Genomic DNA, 20,503 nt, shown 5'->3' with positions numbered 1-20,503 from the left:
GTACTGGGAACAAAGGGATTCTTCTAAAACGCAAGTTAAATCGTGACTCCCCCGCCCCTGAAAATACTCTCCTGGCTCCAGTCACCAGGGCAAAGACAAAGATCATAGGCAGACAGGGCAGGATCTCTGACCTGGTCCCCAACCCACGGGTCCTACCTCCCAGGTCCAAGACACTGCGGCCATCCCTCCTGTCACGAATTCTGAACACGTCAAGGCTTTCTCTGCACTGTCATGCCTGGAAAAGCCCTTTCCTCACTTAGGAGCATCCAATTTCTGCGCCATGCCCTCCCTGTAACCTTGCGGACAGCCAGATGGAGATGCTACTTCCTTCTTGCCTGGTTACAACATTACACTCATGGATGCCTCCGCCACCGCTCTGATCACAAGGTGCTACGCCTGGCAGACCTCAATAAACATTTGTTGCATGAATGAATGAATGACCAGAAAAGGTGCAAATCACTCCTACACCTCATTTCTTTCATGACTATGTTCCTCAGTTTCCCCAAATCATGCCCTACCGCCTCTCCTCCACTCACTGGACTCTGCTCGGCTCCAGCCCTCTACCCTCTCCCCCAGGTCTCAGGCAAGCTCACTGGCCCCACAGCCCACCTGGGCTTCCTCAGACCTATGACGAAGGCCTCCAGAATCTTTAGGACATCATTGGGGTGGATGAGCCTGGAAGAAGCCGGGGCCGCCTTCTCTTCCTGCTTCCCGCCCTCTCCCTCCTCCAGTGCGGTCTGCTCTGCTGCCTCCGACCCAGGCGCCAGGCTGGTTCTCAGAAAGTTGGATTCGAGGCTTCTCTGCTCCAGCGATGTGGCCATGCTCCGTCTCTCCACCCCTGACATCAGGCTCGACCGCTCTGTGCCAGTTCCATCCCGGGGGTTTGTCTGGAGAAAAGCGCAAGGGGAACCAGGTTGGATACAAAGCATGAGTGTGTGAAGGAAAGATGAGAAGAGAAGAAATCAAGGTTTACAGAAAGTTCCGGGGAACTTGCACAGGGAGACATTTGCACCAGGACGAAATGGGGAAAAGAGGTGCATGGGGAGAGCTTGGGGGTGGCTTCCAAACAATGACAATGTTCTAAGCCTGGGTTCCAGGTGTCCACTTTATTGATACGTAGTCATGAAGCTCTCAATGTCCTTTTCAATCATAATACAGAATACACTTTGTTTTAATGTTTCAATTTTAAAGTCTTCCTCCTACTACTGTTTCTCCATATATTCAGTTTACCTCCCCTTGGCAAAGTAACCAAAGTAAACCAAAGTAACCAAAGTAACCAAAGTAAAAAACTTGTTAACAAGTTTTTTATATATTCCTCCAAAGGAAGTGTCTGTATAAGCAAATACATATATAAATATATCCAGAAATACTTTTCTTTCCCATTATTACATAAATGATACTACGCTGCAAGGTAGTCTTGCACTTTCTTGCTTACAGATTTTGTATATAAATATACAAAGATACTTGTTTTGTTTTTATAGTCACATATTATTCTACAGTGTCCAAGTGTGTAAAAGTATCATCTCTTATTAAATAAATTCCTGAATGATGAACAATTAGGTTGTTTCCAATCTTCTGCTGTATCACACAGAATGAAAATTCTTCTATTTTATACAAAAATGAAAAAGCTACAATAAACACATCATTTCAATTATACTGAGATTTACCTATAGAACAAAATCGTAGAAGAACTATAAAGCATATACAGCTTTGTAATTCATACCGTTACATTGCCCTCACTTGGAGGTGACAATACTATGTGCTATCCAAGGTTTCCACCAATCTGAGAGGTACGACTGGAATTTGGACAGTTTTAATTTGCACGTCTCATGTTTCAAGGAAGTCTCATCTTCTCATATGTTTTAAAGTTACCTGTCCTACCCCTCCTAGGAGGTTTTCCTTCAGGCCTACTGTCTGTTCCAGAGTTGTTAGTCTTTTTTCTTAATGGTTTATGAGAGAAACTGGCCCTTAACTGTGATGAGTTGAAAATATTTTTCCCTAGCTATCATTTCTCTTTTAACTTCTCTGGTAGTGACTTTTGCCCTAAGAATCTGTTTTAATGTAGTTAGAGGCATCTTTTCTTTTCCCTATGGATTCTCAGGTTTGTTCATTCAGCCAACTCTTTTGGAGGCCTAACAGGACACTCACCCTGTGGTTAGAAAAGGTAAAAACCTTTTAAAACTCAAATTCTTAAGTTCTAAATTAAGATGCTATAATTTTTCATATCATGACTTCTTCACAACAGTTGCTATTTCATTTTCATACCGAAATCAGTTTTAAGAAATATATGCCCAGTAGTACAAACGAACTGTGCTTTTCTGGAAAGAGTTAGGAATCAAAATCCATAGAATATACAGGGCTCAGGTCTCACAGTGCCTCAGGGCCCAGGAAAAGATTCCTTGGGCTTCAATGTGAGAACGGTGTCACACACACACACACACACACACCTTCCCCACCCCCCACCCCTGCCGCCATTCTCCCCTTGCAAATAGAAATAGTAACAGGAAAAATTCTATTAGCTCTCCCTGGCACAACAGCCTCCCACCACCACACTTCCCCAGGATTATTCAAAGGCAGCAAGGCCCTCTGGGGGCTTCCAGAAGAAATGAAAACACCCCTTGCCCCTTACCTCTCCCTGGCTGGAGGATCCATGGTGGGCTTGGTATTTGAGGAAGAAGTTCACCAGTTTATACAAATCATCCTCACTTTCGATTCCAAGGGCCTGGGGAAAACAAGATGATTGTTTAGACTCTGTCCGAGAGGCCACAGACTCGGGTGTTTAAGGGTATCAGTTCCCCAGAACAGGAGGCTCAGCTCGCGCCCTTAGGCCTTCCTAAAGCCTGCCACAGCCCAGAGTAGAGGGCGCTGGCCCAGTGCTTGGAAGCCACAGTGCAATTGGGAACATCAGAACAGTGAAGCAAAGCTCGGAGTCAGGAGCGGCCTCACACAGATCTGTGGAGCGTGAGAGTGCTGAAGGGAGGGTTCAAACACATACAGTGTCTGAGTTCCGGTGTAGGGGAGAACTTACAACCTGAGGGCCTGGCCATGAGGTAGAGAAGCCAGAGAGGAAGGTCACAGATGGGAAACATCTAAGTGATGCTGAGGGCAATTTCTTTTTTGAGAGCAAGTTAAGGAAGGCCATGACGGTGAGCCCAAGAAAGTTCCACATCACAATCTACTATCAGGGCTGAGGTAATGCAGGAAGAAAGAGACAGGCCTCACTCCCCTGCCCCCACCCCATGTCCCCTTAACCCAGTAGGACTCACTGAGAAGATGGCGTCCAACCTCAACAGATAGCACTCGGTCTTCTCCAGAGGAAGGAGAAGGCTCAGCAGCTTGCTCTCTATGAGGAAACCCTGAGGAGAAGGAGGAAGGCATCTCCAGTGAGGAATGAGGCCAAGGGTCTGCAGCCACTCTCTGTGTGTCTCCAGGGACAACGCCACAGAGCAAACCCATAGGAGAAACTCTGGCCTCAGAGGAGGGCCCTCTGGGGAGGCCTAAGAGCCATTTCCAGCAAGCAAGGCCAGGGTCAAAGCCAGTCTCCACTTCCCTCACAGCCACGGGGCAAACACCAGTCTCCACACAATCCAAACCAGACCCAGACTCAGGTGCCCACTTCATCATGTCCCCAAATCGCTATAGAATGCAACAGGAGGTCCTGAGTGGAGGGGGTGGCACAGGGCATGCACGTGTCAGGACGCAGTACACAGCAAATAGATAGGGACGGTGGATGAGAAGACAAGGCTTGCTCACTGCTGGGGAGGGCAGGAGGCCTTCAGGGAGGCAGCCACTGCCATCCAGCTTGCAAACAGAGGGAAGACCCCAACGGCAAGAGCCAGCCTTTGCAGCAAAGAAGACTGCCGCAACTGTCTCAAGGGATCAGAGGCTGTTGAGCCTTGCTCCACCTCTTCATCCATTGCAGAACTGTGACACCTAAATAAACACTGACCGTTTCTGGTAACAACCCAACCTCCAGCAAAACCAGCTCCAATACAACATTTAACTTTCTAAGTTTAATACTTTGTGCTTTTGTTCCTCTTTGTGGTACTGGGGACTGAAGCCAGGCAGTGTTGAGCTATCCTTTCCTTAGCACTTGCTATTTTTTATTTTGATACAGGGTCTCACTAAATTGCCCAAGCTGGCCTCAGATTTGCAATCCTCTTGTCTCAGCCCCCTGAGTAGCTGGGGTTACAGGCCTGTGCTATTGCACCCGGCCTAATCCTTTGTGCCAATGCACAATACAGATATCGAACACCTAACATACCTAGAAGAACCTCAAATTGAGCCCCCACAGAAAGACCACAGCAGCTGGCAGGTAGGGGTGAGACAAGTGCAGAAGGAACATTATGTCCAGTCAGCAGGAGCCACCAGCTCACCTGGACTACGCCTCCAGAGGGCTGTGCCCCTATGGGAAGAACCACTGCCAGCTGGGCCAGCTCGGAGGTACAGCCTCTCTGTGACCTGCCCCCCAGGTGCAGGCTGACCCCAGCCCCACTCCTTGGGCCCCTCCCAGGGTATGCAAGGCACCACATCAGGTCCTGTGGAACCCTCAGAAACATCCCAAGTAAGTGCCTCACCGACTCATCACAGAGAAGCATCAGGATTTTTTTGGTAGTTTTTGCTGAAATTTGCTTGGGCAGGTCCAGGTAAGACTTTGGATTTGAGACAGCCTCTTCCTCCTCCTCCTCCTCTTCTGCAGATAGGTCATGGAGAGGAGAGAGGGAAAGAAAGAAAAAGAAGATAAGTTCTTGGCCTTGGTGACTTGGTGCAATAGTCAGGTGGTCTCAGCGGGGTTTTCAAAAGTAAAGAGAAAATCTATCAGTCACACTCTGCCAAAGGACACTTATTACATTGAGCACAAGGACTTAGGGGTCAGAATCAGAGACTCTTGAGAATCAGCCATTCCCAGCCAGCCCGTGATGCCCCGGTTTCCAAACTGCCTCTGTCTGAAGACCACATTCAAGATCCAGCCGTGAGCTAGGAAGTGGGAGGGACAGTGTGAGTCCATTTATTCTTATTTTGGAGGTGATTCAGCAAGCATACTACATGTTTCTAAGCCTGCAGAGATTAGAAGCAGCCCACTAGAAAGGTAGAAGTGGCCACCACATACAGGAGTGTTACCAGCGAGAACTAACAGCTGACAGCAAGAACCACGGTTTTTCTTAATTAAAATATAAAAATTTAAAAATGTTTTATTTTGCACATTATTCATCAGAAAATGGGAATAAAAATCATTATGTACAGAGATTTTACTGGCTATTCAAAAGGTAAGATAAATATCTATGAAAAGAACAATATATCAAATCAATGGTGGAAATGCAAAATGGTATCTTTGTGCAGCAATATTCAACAAATTCACACAGGCATTCACCCTCTGCTCCAACAGTCCTGCTTCTACCCGTTAATCCCAACAATTTAGTAGCGAAATATGAGAAGACAAATGAACAAAGCTGTTTATTGTAGCAATGTGCTTAATCACAAAAACAAAAGCAAAAGAAATATCCCAACAATGATCAACAAAGGACCATTTGAATAAATTATGGCATAGACACACCATAGAGTTTCATGTGAAAAAAGGAATAACAAGGATTTCTTCTTACTCCAATAGAATGATCCCTAGGAATACTGTAATTGGAAAAAGCAAACAGAAAAAAAGTATGATTTCACTTACTTAAAAAATTGGTTGACATATATATGTGTATATATATATATATAATTTTTAAAACCAAAGGAAGGATAAACTAATTATTTCATATTTACCTATAGGAGAGGGATGAAAGAGAGTGAAGAGAATAAAAGATAGACTCCTTTGAATATACCTTGATTTTTACATTTGACTCTGCAAACAAATATTTCACATAAGTAAAAAACAAAACTAAGTAAAAAGCGATCCCCAGTGATCAAAACTAAAATGAGATAAGAAACCTATATGCATATCCAAGTGGTAACATTAACCACACAGAACCTACTGCAAGTGACTCTGAAGTGGAATATCTCTTAAGAACAAATAGAAATACAAGGAGATGTAAACTATGTTTAGCAATCACTTGTTGATAGATATTTTCCTCTAAGACTGTTCTGTGGTACCATGGGGAGGCCATTATTTCGGAGTCATCGGGTATGACATTTTTCAAGTTGGAAGAAAGAAGACATGCTTTGGTAAGGTCGAGTAAAACTCCTGGATCCTGTTCATTAGGAAATACAAGGATGAACTCATTATCTATTTGATCATTAAAAAATAATCTTCTACCCCCTTTGTCCACTGAAAAGACCTAGAAACAACAACCAGTCCGAAGCAACGAGCTCCTAGCAGCCAGAGTGTGAGTCCAAAATACCACTTCCTACTTAAAAGAATCAGGTGTCTTTGGAGAAATGGCTGATTCCAGACTGGTGGCAGGAAAAATGCAGTGTGGTCCTCCTGGAACATCTGATTGTCCTGGACAGCCAGGAAGCTACCAAAGATGACTGGACAACTGGACCCGTGTCAGAAGGACCCAGACACCAACATGAAGAGGCTCGCACTTGTCACTACTGAGACCACGTGACCACCAGTATGCGCAGTAACCGCAGCACACTCAAACCTTAAAAGTTTGCTTCAATTAGTGTGTTCATGATGATAATATAAAGAAAAATTCACTGATACCTTTGGAAAGTGCTAGAGATCCCATCCATCACTCTGAAAAGCAGTAAAGGAAACAAATAAGCATCTATCCTGCTTGCTACACAAACTGTATCTCAGGGTAGCAAATAGCTGATGAGGGGAAGATTCTCTTTTTCAGAACTGTTCTAGTTAACAAGTGCAGACACAGTGATAGAATTTTAAATATCACTATTTTGCAACCCCAGTGTCATTATTGATGGTTCTTAAAATATGAATATCAATAATTGCTACCATTCCAAAAAAAGAGATGAACTATGTTAGTCTAGCCTGATGGAGGTACGGAAGAGTGTTCTTAGCAAAAATGAATTAACCTGCATCAGATTGAGCTTCTAGATTTCATATCCACTTATCATACTCTATGCTCTCCTCAGCCTTCTGGGCTGTGAAATGAGGGTCGCTCCACTCGAAGGCTCTAGGACTCTGTTCTAGTCACCTGTTTGCCTCAGCACTTCCTCTACTATCTGGGTGGCGGACTTCTGCAGTGGCTGGGAAATGGGCCCCACATTGTTCAGGAACCGGAAGTCAGGTGCTGTCCAGGGGAGCCCCAGGTGCTGGATGTGGATGATCCTGTCCACATCAAAGGCTCTGCTTATGAGCCCCTTTGCCTCCTCTTCATTCATCAGCCAAATCTCCCGAAACTTCTCATCATCAATGAGAGCAAAATGCCTGTGAAGGAGAAACAATGAGTGTGGCTCACTGACCTCAAGGCCTGGCCAGGGTCCCCGTAGTGGGCAGCAGAGCAAGAGCAAAAGGAAGAACCATGGTAAATTCGGGCCTGGCCCACTCCCTGAACGGCCCCCCACCACTTTCAGGAAATAGAAGCCATCCCAACAGGAGACCAGGAAATCAGCAGGGGACACACAAGAAGAGAGAGAACGAAACAGTACAGAATATTCTTCATGCAAACTTCACTGGGCAAACTCTAGAGAGCTGGTGAGATCAAGTCTAATAAAACCATGCCACTAGGCCTCTACCAACTCTCCTTACCCTCCGTGCCACCCACCCCTATACTAGGACCCACGTCCCTAAAATACCTCATAGATTTCTGTAGCTCCTTGAATTGTATCACAAGACGTTTGTACTCTGCGGTCAGAGACTGATTCTCCTCCTGAAACTGCTTTATCTGCTTGGCGTATTTTGATCTCAAGTTATTAAGTATATCGTGCAGGCTGGTCGGAGGGGGAAATAATGAATTTGCAGCAGATTAGAAGGTTTAAAAAGTGTTCCTTTCATCCTGACTTAGCTCCACAGCAAACCCAGTGTCTTTGGAGCTGCAGAAGGGCAGAAAACCCTCCCAGGTACTCCAAAACCCAGCCCCTGCTGCAGTCAAGGAAAGAGGAATGCGACAGGAGGCAATGAGATCATCCAGAACCAACAGCATTGAAAATAGTCTAGAAACCCAGACACAACACCAAGGGTCCTCCCCAGGAGTGTGACTAAACCTTTGACACGTACTGTCAGGGGGTCCTACCTCGGCCCAACTGTGCATATTTAAATAATTGATTGCAAGTATTTCATGGTCATGATTTGGATGTTCATTTTAACTCTGAAACAAGGAAAAATTCAAGCTACACTCCACAAGCCTATGATATATGAATCCTCCATCCTCAAAGAGCTGTTACTGTTGCTGAATGTGGTGGTGCACGCCTGTAATCCCAGCACTCGGGAGGCTGAGGCAGGAGGACTGTTGAGAGTTTGGGGCCAGCCTGGGCTACAAAGTGAGTTCAAAGCCAGCCTGAACTGCATAGTGAGACCTGCCTCAAAAAGACAAAAAAAAAAAAAAGCTACTACTGTCAATAGGTCCAGTAAGTCATTCATTCATTCATTTAACCATTCATCCAGCATGAAATGCTTCTTTTGAACAAAAGATTTGCTTGATTGCAAAGATGAATACAAGGATTTTTTTCAAACAAGGCACTGTTGGTCCAGTCAAAGAAAAAGACAAAGTCTTTTGAGTGAAGAGTGAAAAGTGCTGTAGGAGAGCTTACCCTAGAGATGAGGCATTGAACCTACCTGGGCTCGTGAGGGAGGAGAGGAGTCCAAATGCTGCAGTACAGAGAGCGACAGTTACAACCTGGCCAGCAGCATTGCTAACCCAAGCAGGCCACAGCTCATCATCACCTGCTAGCGTGACAGTAGCTCTGCATGGAAATCTCTCCCACATCAGATCCAGGACTGCACCTCAGAATCCACACTACTGAAGAGGTATCGTGTATCAGTGTCTCATTTACACAAGAAGAGTGAAGTTGAAGGTTGATATATTTTAAGTTTAAATATTTGGAAAATAAGGTTGAGGATGTAATGCAGTGGCAAAGTGCTTGCCTAGTGTGCAGGAGGCCCTCTCTAGATTCAATTCCCAGAACCACAAAAGAAGGAGGGGGCAGAGGAAGACAGAGGAGGAAGGAGGGAAGGAAAGAGGGATCGAGGGAGGGAGAGAAGGAAGGGAGGAAGGGAGGTTGACTCTACAAAATAAATATTTACCTCTCCTAAGCAATGTTTGATTTCTTAAAAAACAAAAGGTGTCTCAAACTCAAATGTTCATCATTCATATTTTCATCCTCAAGAAAAATGTCAAAAATTTTAAATTAGTCTCTGACAAAGAAAAATGTCCATTTTCTTAACTGTAGCACTTTAGAAGGCTTTCAAAATGGTAGGTACAAAAACTTTAGAATACTTTTCCAGAAAATTTTAGAAGATTTTCTAAGTACAGTTGTAAAAAAATATTTTAAAGTAGTAAAAAACTTAAAACAATTTCTCTGTGTACCTTGAGACTGTAATATTAAGTGGAGTAAATCAGACACACAAGCTTGACTATCACATGGTTTCTCATCTATGAGAAGCCCAATATATAAATAAAGTGCAAAATAAAAGACAATAAGAAAAGTGGGGAGAGAAAAATTGTTATTGTAATCCAGCTTGGGCAATATATCTAAAAGCATACCTTGATTTACTATAAATGTCTTATTTATTTTTTATTTTTTTGGCCTATTAGCCAAGCTGTTAATCTGTACTTATAATTAACCTGATAAGGACTTATAAGTAAATGAATTTGATGCTGGGAAAAATTTTTTAAAGTGGGGTTAGAGGCAAGAAGAAAAGAAAAAATTGAGATGTATTATGTACATGTACTAATTCCCCATGATGAATGTAATCATTATAACTGCAAACATGTACTAATAATTTTTTTAAAGTAGTCATCCCAAGTGTGTTTTGCAGTGTCATGCAGTGAAGGAGTTTCTACTTGTCATCTAATTATAGAAGCTAATGCAGCAAAAATGAGCAACAGGTACATACTGAAGGGACCAAGAGGAATTAGACATGAAAGAATGGCTATGAGAAGGATTTTAACAAAAGTCTAGGTTCTTAGTAACTGGCTAGCAGCTAGAGACAAGGGAAATGAGGGCAGAGAGCTAGGAACCTGGGAGTGGAGGAAGGTTGATTGCAGAATTGCACAGTGACAGTGATTTTTCTATGTTGAACTGTCATGTTATCAGTTGCACATAGAGCAAAAAGGTGAGGTCAGGATTAGTGATAAGAAGTTGATAGTCACCAACCAAAAGATGATATTCAAAATCGTAAGACTGGGGCCAGGAGAATATAGCTCAGCAGCACAAGCACCTGCCTGGCAAGTGCAAGGTCCTGAGTTAGATTCCCGGCACCAAAATAAAATAAAATTGCAAGATTTTTATTCCTGGGGCAGATAGACTAAAAATAAAAAGCAAAGAGGTAAGGAAAAGTCTGTGCTGTCCCCCAGAATCCTTATCTAGATATTGCAGAAATAATTAAGCAAGAAAAAGCAGAACTATCAAAGGGAACAGATAATGATTAAATTAAGAAGGAAAAACAAGTATTTCAGGTTCATGAAAACCAGAGAAGGTAAGTTTAGTATCCCATGACAACAAGATGCCTGAGGAAAAGCCATCATGTTTGGCTGGAAGGGCATCACTGGTCTCCAGTTATTGGAATTTTTGCCCAATTCTGGGGTCATGGGTTTCTATGGTGTGAATGTATCCCCGCAAAATGCAGGTGCTATCATTGTGATAGCATTAAGAGGTGGGGACATTTCAGGCCTCGTGACAAGGCCGTTAGGGACCTTGCCATAAATCCTTTATAAAAGGGATTTAGGCCCTTATCAAAGAGGCTTCACACAGCCATAAGCTTGCTCTTCAGTTCTTCTACCACGAGAGAACCCAGCATTCCACCCCCTGAAGAACATGGCCTTTGCCACATAACCAAACCCACTGGCATCCTAATCTTGGACTTCACAGTATGTCTGCTCTTTATAAATTTCTGTTTCAAGTTGTTATGGTTTAGATCTAAAATGTCCCCCCGAAGTCTTGTTTTCAGAGGTGGGGCTTTGGCGAGGTGATTGGGTCACAGGGCACTATATTCGTCAGTGGATGATCCACTGATGAGTTCATAACCAAACGTGCTGTTAGGAGGTGGGTCCTGGTTGGAAGAGGTGTGTCCCTGGGGCTGTGCCTTTGAGGGTATATTCTTTCCCTGGCTTCTCCCTTCTCTGATCTGCTTTCTGACTTCCATGAGTGAATCAGCTTTCCCCAGTGATGCCCTTCACCATCCTGTTTCTGCCTCAGAGTTGTCAGCAGACCATGAACAGAGTCCCCAGACCATGAGCCAAATCAACTCTCCTCTTCTAACTTATGGATGTCAAGTACCATGTCTCAGAAACAGGAAAACTGACTAATACAGAAAATCAGTGCTAGAGACTTGGGGCCACTGCTATAACTATACCTAACCATGTTGTTTTAGAAGCCTTTGGAATTAATTGACAGGAGGCATTTGGAAAGGTTTAAAGATGGTGGCTAGAAGAGCAGAGATTGATGGCAATTCTGGTGGGAGCTCAGAAGACCAGAACGCTGACAGGAAAGAATGAAGACAGTGAAAGCAATGCTCATGAAGTTTCAACCAGGAACGAGGACTCTAAGGACTACAAACTATGCATGTTTCATTTTGGTAAATAATTTGTCTATGTTTTGTCCATATTCTAAGTATTTATGTGAGGCTGAATTTAAAAGTGGTGGACTAAATAATCTTGCAGGGGACATTTCAAGGCAGCCCACTGTTCAGGCTGTTCAAACTGTCAAATGCTTTTATCCAGATTTACCATGAGAATCAGTAGCAAAAAGGAGAGCCTAATAATTTGAAAAATTTTCAGCTTGGACAGAAAGGAAGTGCCTGTAAAATTGGGGTCAAGGACAGCATGGTTGCTGATAAAATTTGCATTAAAAAGAAGCCAAGTACTTTGCATCAGAACAATAAGAAAGATATCTTGAGGGCATCTCAGGAAATGGCCAGACCCTATCCATTAGTAAGCTCAAGGATACAAAAGAGTAAACACCTCTGAAAGCTTTTGCTTTGAAAAGAGAGCCTCAGAGCATTATGATCATTTAGAGACACCTAGAGAAGTATTTCCCAGAGTTCAGCCATCCAGGCACTCAGAAGTTACTGCACTCGTGGTCCAGGCGCCTGGCTACTGCTAGAATTGGTAACACACTTTCGCATCATCTACATGGTGCTGGTTTTTCAGGCACGCAGAATGAAAGAGTTATTGGGTCACAGAGGCTTCCACTCAGACTTCAGAGGAAGCCTTGGGAGGCCAAGCAATGTGCTCCTGAGAGGGTAGTGTGTGAAGCTGTGAGAGTGAAATGAAAGGTGCAGTGGACACTCAAGAAAGTTGGAGATGCCAAGAACATGGAACGTCTCCTGATGAAAGCCACAGGCAATGAACAGAGCAGCCCAAGAGAGAGGCCATGTCTGTTGCAACTGGCAAGGCCATAGAGGTAGGGTCTCCCAAGCCTTTTGGAACTCACATCTCACCACAATTTGCCCTTAGTGTGGGGCATGGAGACAAGGTTTAATGTTTGCCCCACTGGGTTCAGTCTTCCTTTGCCCATTCCTTTTTATCTCCCTGTTCCTCCCTTTTAGAATGGGAATGTTTATACCAGCCATGACAAAATTTTCAGAGATCAAGTGCTCAAACTGCAACACAAAACCCACTTATTTAACACAAAGTGCAACACTGCAATACTGAGGTTTAGATTAGAGAACAACTACCCATGTTTGGCTGCTGGAGCGACTTAGCTCATGTGCCAACACAGAGGGCTCTGCATGCCTACTGCAGCACATGTGCCCACAGGCTTGCCACCACTGTTCTATGCCATTGCATGTTGGAAGCATTTAACTCTTTTTGATTTTTACAGAGGCTCATAGCTAAGAGTTCGCCTTAAGTCTCAGAGGAGACTTTGGACTTGGACTTTTTGGCAATGCTGAAATAGTTAAATAGTTGAGACTTTGGCAACCCTTTTTTTTTTTGGTCTTTTTAAGACAGGATTTTGTTATGCAGTTTAGACTGGCCTTGAATTCCTTTTTTATTAGCCCTGATTGGCTTCAAACTCATAGAGATCCTCCTGCCTCAGCCGCCCAAGTGCTGGGATTACAGGTATGTACCTCCACACCTGGCTAGTAACTCTTAAAGATGGACTAAATACATTTTTCACAATGAGATGGACATGAGCTCTAAAATGTCCCCCCAAAAGTTTCATGTATTCAGAGGTGCAGTTTTTGGAAGGTGACTGGATCATGGGGCCATTATACTCATCAGTGGATTAATCCATTGATGAATTAATGGCTGAATGTGCTGATAGAAGCTAGGGTCTGGTTTGAGGTGGGCCCTGAGGGAAATGACACAGAAAGATATATTCTTGTCCCAGGCTCCTCCCTTCTCTCTTTGCTTCCGGTCATGACATGAGCAGCTTTTCTCCGCCATGCCCTCCCACCATGCCATTTCAGCCTTGGAGCCAGCTGACCATGGACTGTACCTCTAATTGGTGAGCCAAATTAACCCCTTCCTCCTCTAAGTTGTAGGTGTTGGATATTGCATTACAACAAAAGAAGAGCTAACTAGTATATAAGTTTTCTGTCCCAACAGCACTGATGGACCAAGACAGCGGTCAAATTATGAACTATTGCAGGCAGAATGGTACAGAAAGGAAAACGACAGTGAAAGCAGAAAAAAAAAAAGCACCTAGAGAAAAGCCACAGGGCAGTGGCAGGGTTCTGCAGGCCGGGGGAAACCTGTCCAGGGCTGAAGTCAGAGTGAAGAGCTGGTAAAGAGTGGACCATGTGATGATGACATTCCCTTCCTCACCCCACCCCACGCAGCAAGCCTCAGAACTGCCGCATTATCTCATCCTGCCCCATCTCGCCAGCCTCTTCTAGGCCATTATGTGACACGCAACAGTCTGTCCCTGCCTTCTGCCTTCAGCACTGCCCTTCCCAGCCACCACACAGCCCAGCCCACCTGGAGTCCCCTCTTCTTTTGCCAGTCTATGTCCCCACACCCAGCACGATTTCACTCTTTGGGAAGCTTCCTCATATATCTCCTTTTCACTGATTCCCTGCCCCACCTAGTATCTAGTACGGGCCATAGGGTGGGATTTTTCCCTAAGTACTGTCCCCTAACTATGCTTATTTCTCAGGTAATAAGGCTTAAAATGCCCACTTTTTTTTTTCCAGTATCATTTTCTCTTATATGTAACTATCAAAAGGTCAACTGGTATTTCTCTATATACCCAATATTTATTCAAAATGTAAAATCAGTCTACTAGTGGAAGAATTCTTAAATAATGCTAGCCTATTTGGGGCTTGAAAGAAATTCGTCAATTCTGTTTTAAACAAGATAACTTATTCTACTCTAATCCTCAGAGCCCAGCACAATGCTCTGGTACTTAGACAATTCTTAAAGGAAGAAAGGCAGGAAGTGAGAAGGGAGGAAAGAGGAAGGATGAGTGAGAAATTCTGAGCAATAGGTACCTTTAAGTGAACCACAAAAGCAGATTGGCCCATTGAAATGAGTAGTCATGTTGGTATTATTTGCAGTACCAGAAGATTAGGAACAATCTACATGTCCGTCAGTATAGACTGGTTAAATAAGTCATAGTCCCCCTCTGCTGTGGAGTAGCAAGCAACTTAAAAATAATGTGAAAACTTTCTATGAACTAAAACAGAAAGGTCTACAAGATATAGAACAGTGGTTACAGATGCCATACTTGTGTAAAAGCAGAGGAAGATTTACAATATTTACTTGTGCTCTGACATGCATAAAGAAATTCTGGAAAAAACAAATAAATGTCCTAGAGGTAGGAAACAAGGTAGAAGATGGTAGAAGGACTTTTTGCTGAATACTGTTTCTGGGGGAGGAAAAAGTAGAACCACTTGAATGTATCATCTTTTCCAAAACAAACTTTTAATAAGAGTTGCATATGTCAGTGGGTTTCTCCTTCAAGATAGAAGAGTACATATTCATCCCTATTCTGAGCATAAAAGGGTCCAGAAGAAAGACGCTCTACATGCTAACTTACCGATTGATCTTCCTCTTCTGCTGGGATTTAATCACTGTGCTTTCCTCATCTCTCTTCTTCAGCACCTGGAAGTTGTACTCTAACTTTTCTTGGTTTAGTTGATATGTTGCTTTCATCTGCTGAAGCTGTTGCTCAAGAATCTATAGTTTAAAAGACAAAATAGACACCCAACTAATTGGCCCTGGTGTAACATTGTGCCTGAAGACCTTGACAGTGTGTTCCAATGTTGCCAGAAGACTCTTAGGGACAGGTGTTTCAGCCTGGATTCTTAGACATTCTACCAGTAGAGGCAGATTAAAGGCCAGTTAGAGAAAATATAAACCAATCCTCCATAAGTTGAAACCTGCATAGCCAAAGCCTAAGAAAGAGCACTGTGAAAGCCTTCAAGTCCAATGAACTCTGGCACTTTCCACCATCCTTGATAGAGATAACACCATGAAAAATAATACTGCTACAAAAGCTTGAAATTTCTCCACTTTGATCTTCCAGAACAGCAGCATTAGTGTTAAGCAAACCATGTTTGCTTAAAAGGAGGACAGACATCCTACTTTTTGGTTTCTATTAGTTATATTCATTCATTCACAAATATTTATGGAATGCCTAATATATATATTAGACGTTTTTCTAGGTGCTGCTAGGAAAACTCTGGGGATATGGTCTTGTCCTGTGTAGGACATGGAGAGACAAGCAGGTGCCAGGATCTAGAAGTCAGGCCCAGGTCAGCACAGGGTGTCATGGGACCAATGAGAGGAGCACTCTCCTTGGCCTTGAGGAACAGGGAAGTATTCTGAGGAGGTGGCATTAGCATGTCTGCCTGAGACCTGGAGAATGAGAGGAAGTTACTCAGGTGACACTGAGAAGAGAGAGCCCTGGAGAGAGGAAATGGCATGTCCAGAAACACAAGAAAGGAAGAGAGAGGGAGGGGTACTGGGGATATGAGGCCCAAGGCAAGGAATGGTCAGACTGAGGCTGACTGAGCCAGAACTTTAAAGTTGGGACTACAAAGCACTCTCCAGAAGTCAGTGGATGTTACTAAAGGTGATGAGCAGGGGAGGGAAATGATCAGCCCAGGCCCCATAGAACAAATGATTAGAGGCAAGGCTGGAGGCAAGGCAGATATGGACGGGCTGAAGCTCCTGCCTGTCCTGGGTGGAAGGCAGGAATAGGCAAGGCAATTAGGCACAATCAGATCTCGGTAACACAGCAAATCTCCTTTCACATCTCCCTCTCCAGGACTACAAACTCCTGCCAGGGAATCGACAGAGGAAGTGATTCCAAGCTGCAATCACAAACCTCTTCAACAAGAATAACTGCTAGGAGGTGACGCAGAGGAGAATAAAGGCAATGACACACAAGCCGGGTGTGGTGGTACACACCTTAATCCCAGCACTTGCAGGCTGAGGCAGAACCATGGAAATGAAAGTTCAAGCCCAGCCTGGGCAATTTAGTGACTACATGAGATCTTGTTTCAAAATAAAAAATATGCTTATCTGCTTTTTTTTTGACATGGTCTCTCTTTGTAATTCAGGTTAGTCTTGAACTCACTATATAGCCCAAGCTGGCCTCCAATTCACAGAGATCCTCCTGCCTCAGCCTCCTGAGTAAGGCATGTGCCACCACAGCTGGCCACTTATATGCTCTTCCTTGTAAAAATTTTTCCTGATTACAAAAGCAAAATTCATTTGTTTGGAAAATTTGGAAAATACAGAAAATGAAAGAGGAGAAGTCTTAGAGGAGAAGGGAGAGGAAAAGCTGCCTACAATTCCAACACCTAAAGGCAGTTTCTGTTAACATATATGCATGTTTCCCACCAGTGTTCTTTATGTTGTGGAATCAAACTAGGCCAATAATTTTATACGCTATGCTTCTCCCTTACTATTATCATATAAGAATTTTCTGAGCTGTGCATGGTACATATGCCTGTAATCCCAACACTCAGGGAGGCAGAGGCAGGAAGAATGAAAGTCCAAGCCCAGGCTGGGCAACTTAGTGACTTAGTGTGACCCCATCACAAAATAAAAAATAAAAAGGGATGCGGTCTAATGTTAAGGTCCTTGGTTCAATCCCCAATACTGCACACACACACACATTCACACACACACAAATCTGTATTAGTGAAGTTTTATCAACATCAGTTTAATAGTGCATAGCACTCTTATCACATATGAACTGTTTATGCTCACCATGATCATAATATTTTATATTTCCCTATAGTTATATATTTATGTTATTTTGATACTTTCACCACCATAAAATAATGCTAGCATAAATTATATATAAAACTCATTGGGTACCTTTATTTCCTGAAGTATTTTCTTAGAAATGAAATTACAAGGTCAAAGTCAACCAGAAAATTGCTTTCCAAAGAGCAATTGAAGGTTTATGCTCCTACTGGCCAAGAGTGCAATCCCTGCTCACCACACCTGTTAGTACCAAGGACTGGGTAGGACCAACCTTGGGCAGGTGCTTGAGTGTGGCTGGAAGCTGCCAGGAATTACACCCTATCCTTGCCAAACATGTCTAACACTCAGGTCTGACATTTTTGACATTCACAAGAGACCGCAAGGCATCTGGAAGCTGCTGACAGCACAGCTTCAGTTCAGGTGCAAAGATCTGTGCCCAGTCTTCCCGTAGAGATGGTCCCCGGAGTGTCTTAGAGAAAGGGACTCAGGGATTCTTGTTGCAAAGCTGCAGTGATTTCTGCCCCCATTCTTCTATGGAAACCAGTGGTACTGCATCAAATATGAACAGCTGGGTCATAACCCAATGGGTCAGAGTCAGAACACACTAAACATGCAGGAGGCTAGTGGTCTGTAAGGTAGCTTTGTGCAAAAAGCCAGGAGAAAGGCTGCATGCTGGATGATAACAATAGGTGTACTCACAGAAGAGGGCCTCCAGAGCTGTTCTGGATTGGGAATACCAGCAAGTGGCTGCTTCTCATAGCTTTGCAGTGAGCCCCATTACCAGGAAGGCTTTCCCCAAACCTATGTGGCCATTGGACTGTTCTTATATAAATTTCACAACAAGAGCATCTGGTCTTGAAATACAACCTCTATCACCTAAACTGTCATGAGAATTTCATTCTTAAAGGCAGATTATGATGTAACTGTGTAAATGGGTTGTGCATTTTTCCTACATAATAAAATTTATTTTGAAAGGAAAAGAATCATAGCATCATTCAATTTGTCAGCTCTGTGAAACCACATCCAGTGTGTCACCTAGCTGAACACAGGTTATAAAACTGAACTAGACTTCCAGGAAGATGCGAGAATGGCAAGCAGTGGTGAATCAGGGTCTCTGAGATTTAAAGTCTAGACACTGGAATAGAGCAACATGGGGAAGGGAAGAAGAGAAGTGGGTCCCAGAGACCCAGCAAGGATCTGAAGCAAGAGTTGGAGCCCACAGGGAGAGCAAGGAAAAGGACCTCAATGCAGAAGAGGACGGTGCCAAGTGGTGCTTTCTTCCTGAAGCCTGGCTTATGGAGTAAGAGCAGTGGCTCGATGCTGCAGAGGCATAGTGACTATCAGTGACTCTAGAGGCCTCCACAGAGAAATGCACCAGTGGAATGGAGAGTGAACACTGCAGGCTTCAGTGGCTGATGAGTGATTTCAATCCAATTTAAATGTCCCCAGGAGAGGGTGATTTGCTGCTTGCCATTTTGGAAAGAGGACAGCTAAACCCAGGACTCAGAGCAGCAGTGGGTCAGCTCCATCTCAGAGCTCCCAGTATCAGGGTGAGATGCAGCCATGGGAGACACCCAGGGTCAAGGAGCTGAATTAAACCCAGAAAGAAGCACCTGGAGTGTTGTGGGCCAAAACAACTTGTCCCAGGCTCACGGGCAGAAACCAAGACCAGCTTGAACTTCAGTGGAGTTGAAAACACAGGCTTGCTGGGATTATTTACCACCCGACTATAATTCTAAAGCAGGCTTGCTAGGATCATCCAACATGGATCTGGTTTCTGTCTGACCCCTTTGTCTACCAGTGACAGCAGAGATGTGTCTTGAAGTGGACATTTTTTCTTTCTTTCTTTGCTTTTTTTCCTTGTTTGTCCTTCTTTTTATATGAGCATGGACGTTGTTTCTAGTTTGTTGTTGTTGTGTTCTGTTCTTGTTTCTGTTTCTGTTTCTTCCTTCTTTCTTTCCCTCCAGTCTTCTTCATAAGTTTCCCAAAGCTTGTGTAATCTTCCTTTGTCCTTCAGCCTTGCTTCAAATCTTCCTCTTCTTCTATTTCTCTATTCTTTTCTCTTATCCTTTTTAAATTTTCTGCCCTGAGGGTAAAATTGCTATATTGAGGGATTATTTACTATATACAATTTTCTGGTTTGTTTTAGATTTTGTTATATAACTATAAAACTTATTTATATGATGAAAGGTGGCAAATTACTAGTTACCACAGTTTGTCATTTCCTAGGCTATGCTTGATGCTATTGTTATTACTGATTATACAACTTTATCCAAGGTGACACAGTTGTACAGTTGTTCTACTCAGTTGTTCTCCCTTTTATGCAAAGACTGAGATTGCCTGAGAGTCATAAACAATACTATAGGCCAGTACCAAAGAACTAGGGGCTAGGCTAAATAGGCAACAACTTCTCATCCCCAATAAAATGAAGAGGTGGGATCCTGCAACAGACTAAAAAGCCAAAAGCCAGCTATACCTGGAAGACATCTCTGAAAAGTAGTCATTTGCTAAAGAGTTCTTGATATGAGCAATCAAGCTACCTACCAAAGCAATTTGCAAGCAGCAACACAGAAGCTAAACTTAAGCAGAGAGAGAGAGAGAGAGAGAGAGAGAGAGAGAGAGAGAGAGAGAGAGAGAACATACAGAAGCAAGATGCAACCCCAGATTTCCAGCCCACCTAAGGCAAACCCTGGGGAGCAGTGGGGTGCAACAATTCAAAAGCCACCCATCTGAAACCTCTGAAATGGTAATAGCAGAAATGATGAGGTAGATGAATGAGGATTTAGAAAAAAATAAATTAGAAATAATTTCTCAGATAATTTGAAGAGATGATGAGCACAATGGAGGACATGGTTAGTGAATCTAGAGCAGATGCAGATTTTTAAAAACTAGAGGAGCTTAAGAAAGATGATGAAAGTCACGAATACTCAATATGGAAAAAAATGGAATCCATGAAACAGATTCAAACAGATATCCCAGAGATTAGGGAGTTCCATGGGAAGTATACTGTGCAGAATGGCCCAATGAGAGGATAGAATATCAGATCTAAAAGATAGGATTATGGTTAGCAATCATAAAAAAATTTCATAAAAATACCAAGAGACCACAAATAATCAATCCCATAGCTGCTAGATGATGCAAAGAACAATAATATAAGATTGCTTGAAGTCAATGAAAATGCAGGGGATTGCACAAATGGAATTTTAAAAAATCTGTTCACAGAAGTAATGGCAGAAAACTGCCCAAACATGGAAGAAGAATTTGATATATACATAATT

The 20,503-nt window shown here is 43.3% G+C and overlaps 1 protein-coding gene across 2 annotated transcripts in view; it reads right to left on the bottom strand.

The window, feature by feature from the left end:
- Positions 1-20,503, bottom strand: part of Drc1 (dynein regulatory complex subunit 1) — a 63,028-nt gene that overhangs the window by 2,363 nt on the left and 40,162 nt on the right. The window contains exons 8-14 of one of the 2 annotated variants that reach the window (XM_005400426.2): positions 15,043-15,182; positions 7,696-7,830; positions 7,095-7,327; positions 4,578-4,693; positions 3,267-3,356; positions 2,630-2,722; positions 610-887 (exon numbers count right to left, since the gene is read on the bottom strand). In XM_005400426.2, coding sequence (XP_005400483.1) covers positions 610-887; positions 2,630-2,722; positions 3,267-3,356; positions 4,578-4,693; positions 7,095-7,327; positions 7,696-7,830; positions 15,043-15,182 — 1,085 coding nt within the window. The remainder of the gene's footprint in view (positions 1-609; positions 888-2,629; positions 2,723-3,266; positions 3,357-4,577; positions 4,694-7,094; positions 7,328-7,695; positions 7,831-15,042; positions 15,183-20,503) is intronic. The other variant, XM_005400429.2, reaches the window with a different exon arrangement.

This window comes from Chinchilla lanigera, unplaced genomic scaffold (assembly GCF_000276665.1).
Source record: "Chinchilla lanigera isolate Chin_1 unplaced genomic scaffold, ChiLan1.0 scaffold00068, whole genome shotgun sequence".
Lineage (NCBI taxonomy): Eukaryota > Metazoa > Chordata > Mammalia > Rodentia > Chinchillidae > Chinchilla > Chinchilla lanigera.
The sequence above is the reverse complement of the archived record's forward strand: the minus strand, read 5'-3'. Positions and strand labels throughout refer to the sequence as shown.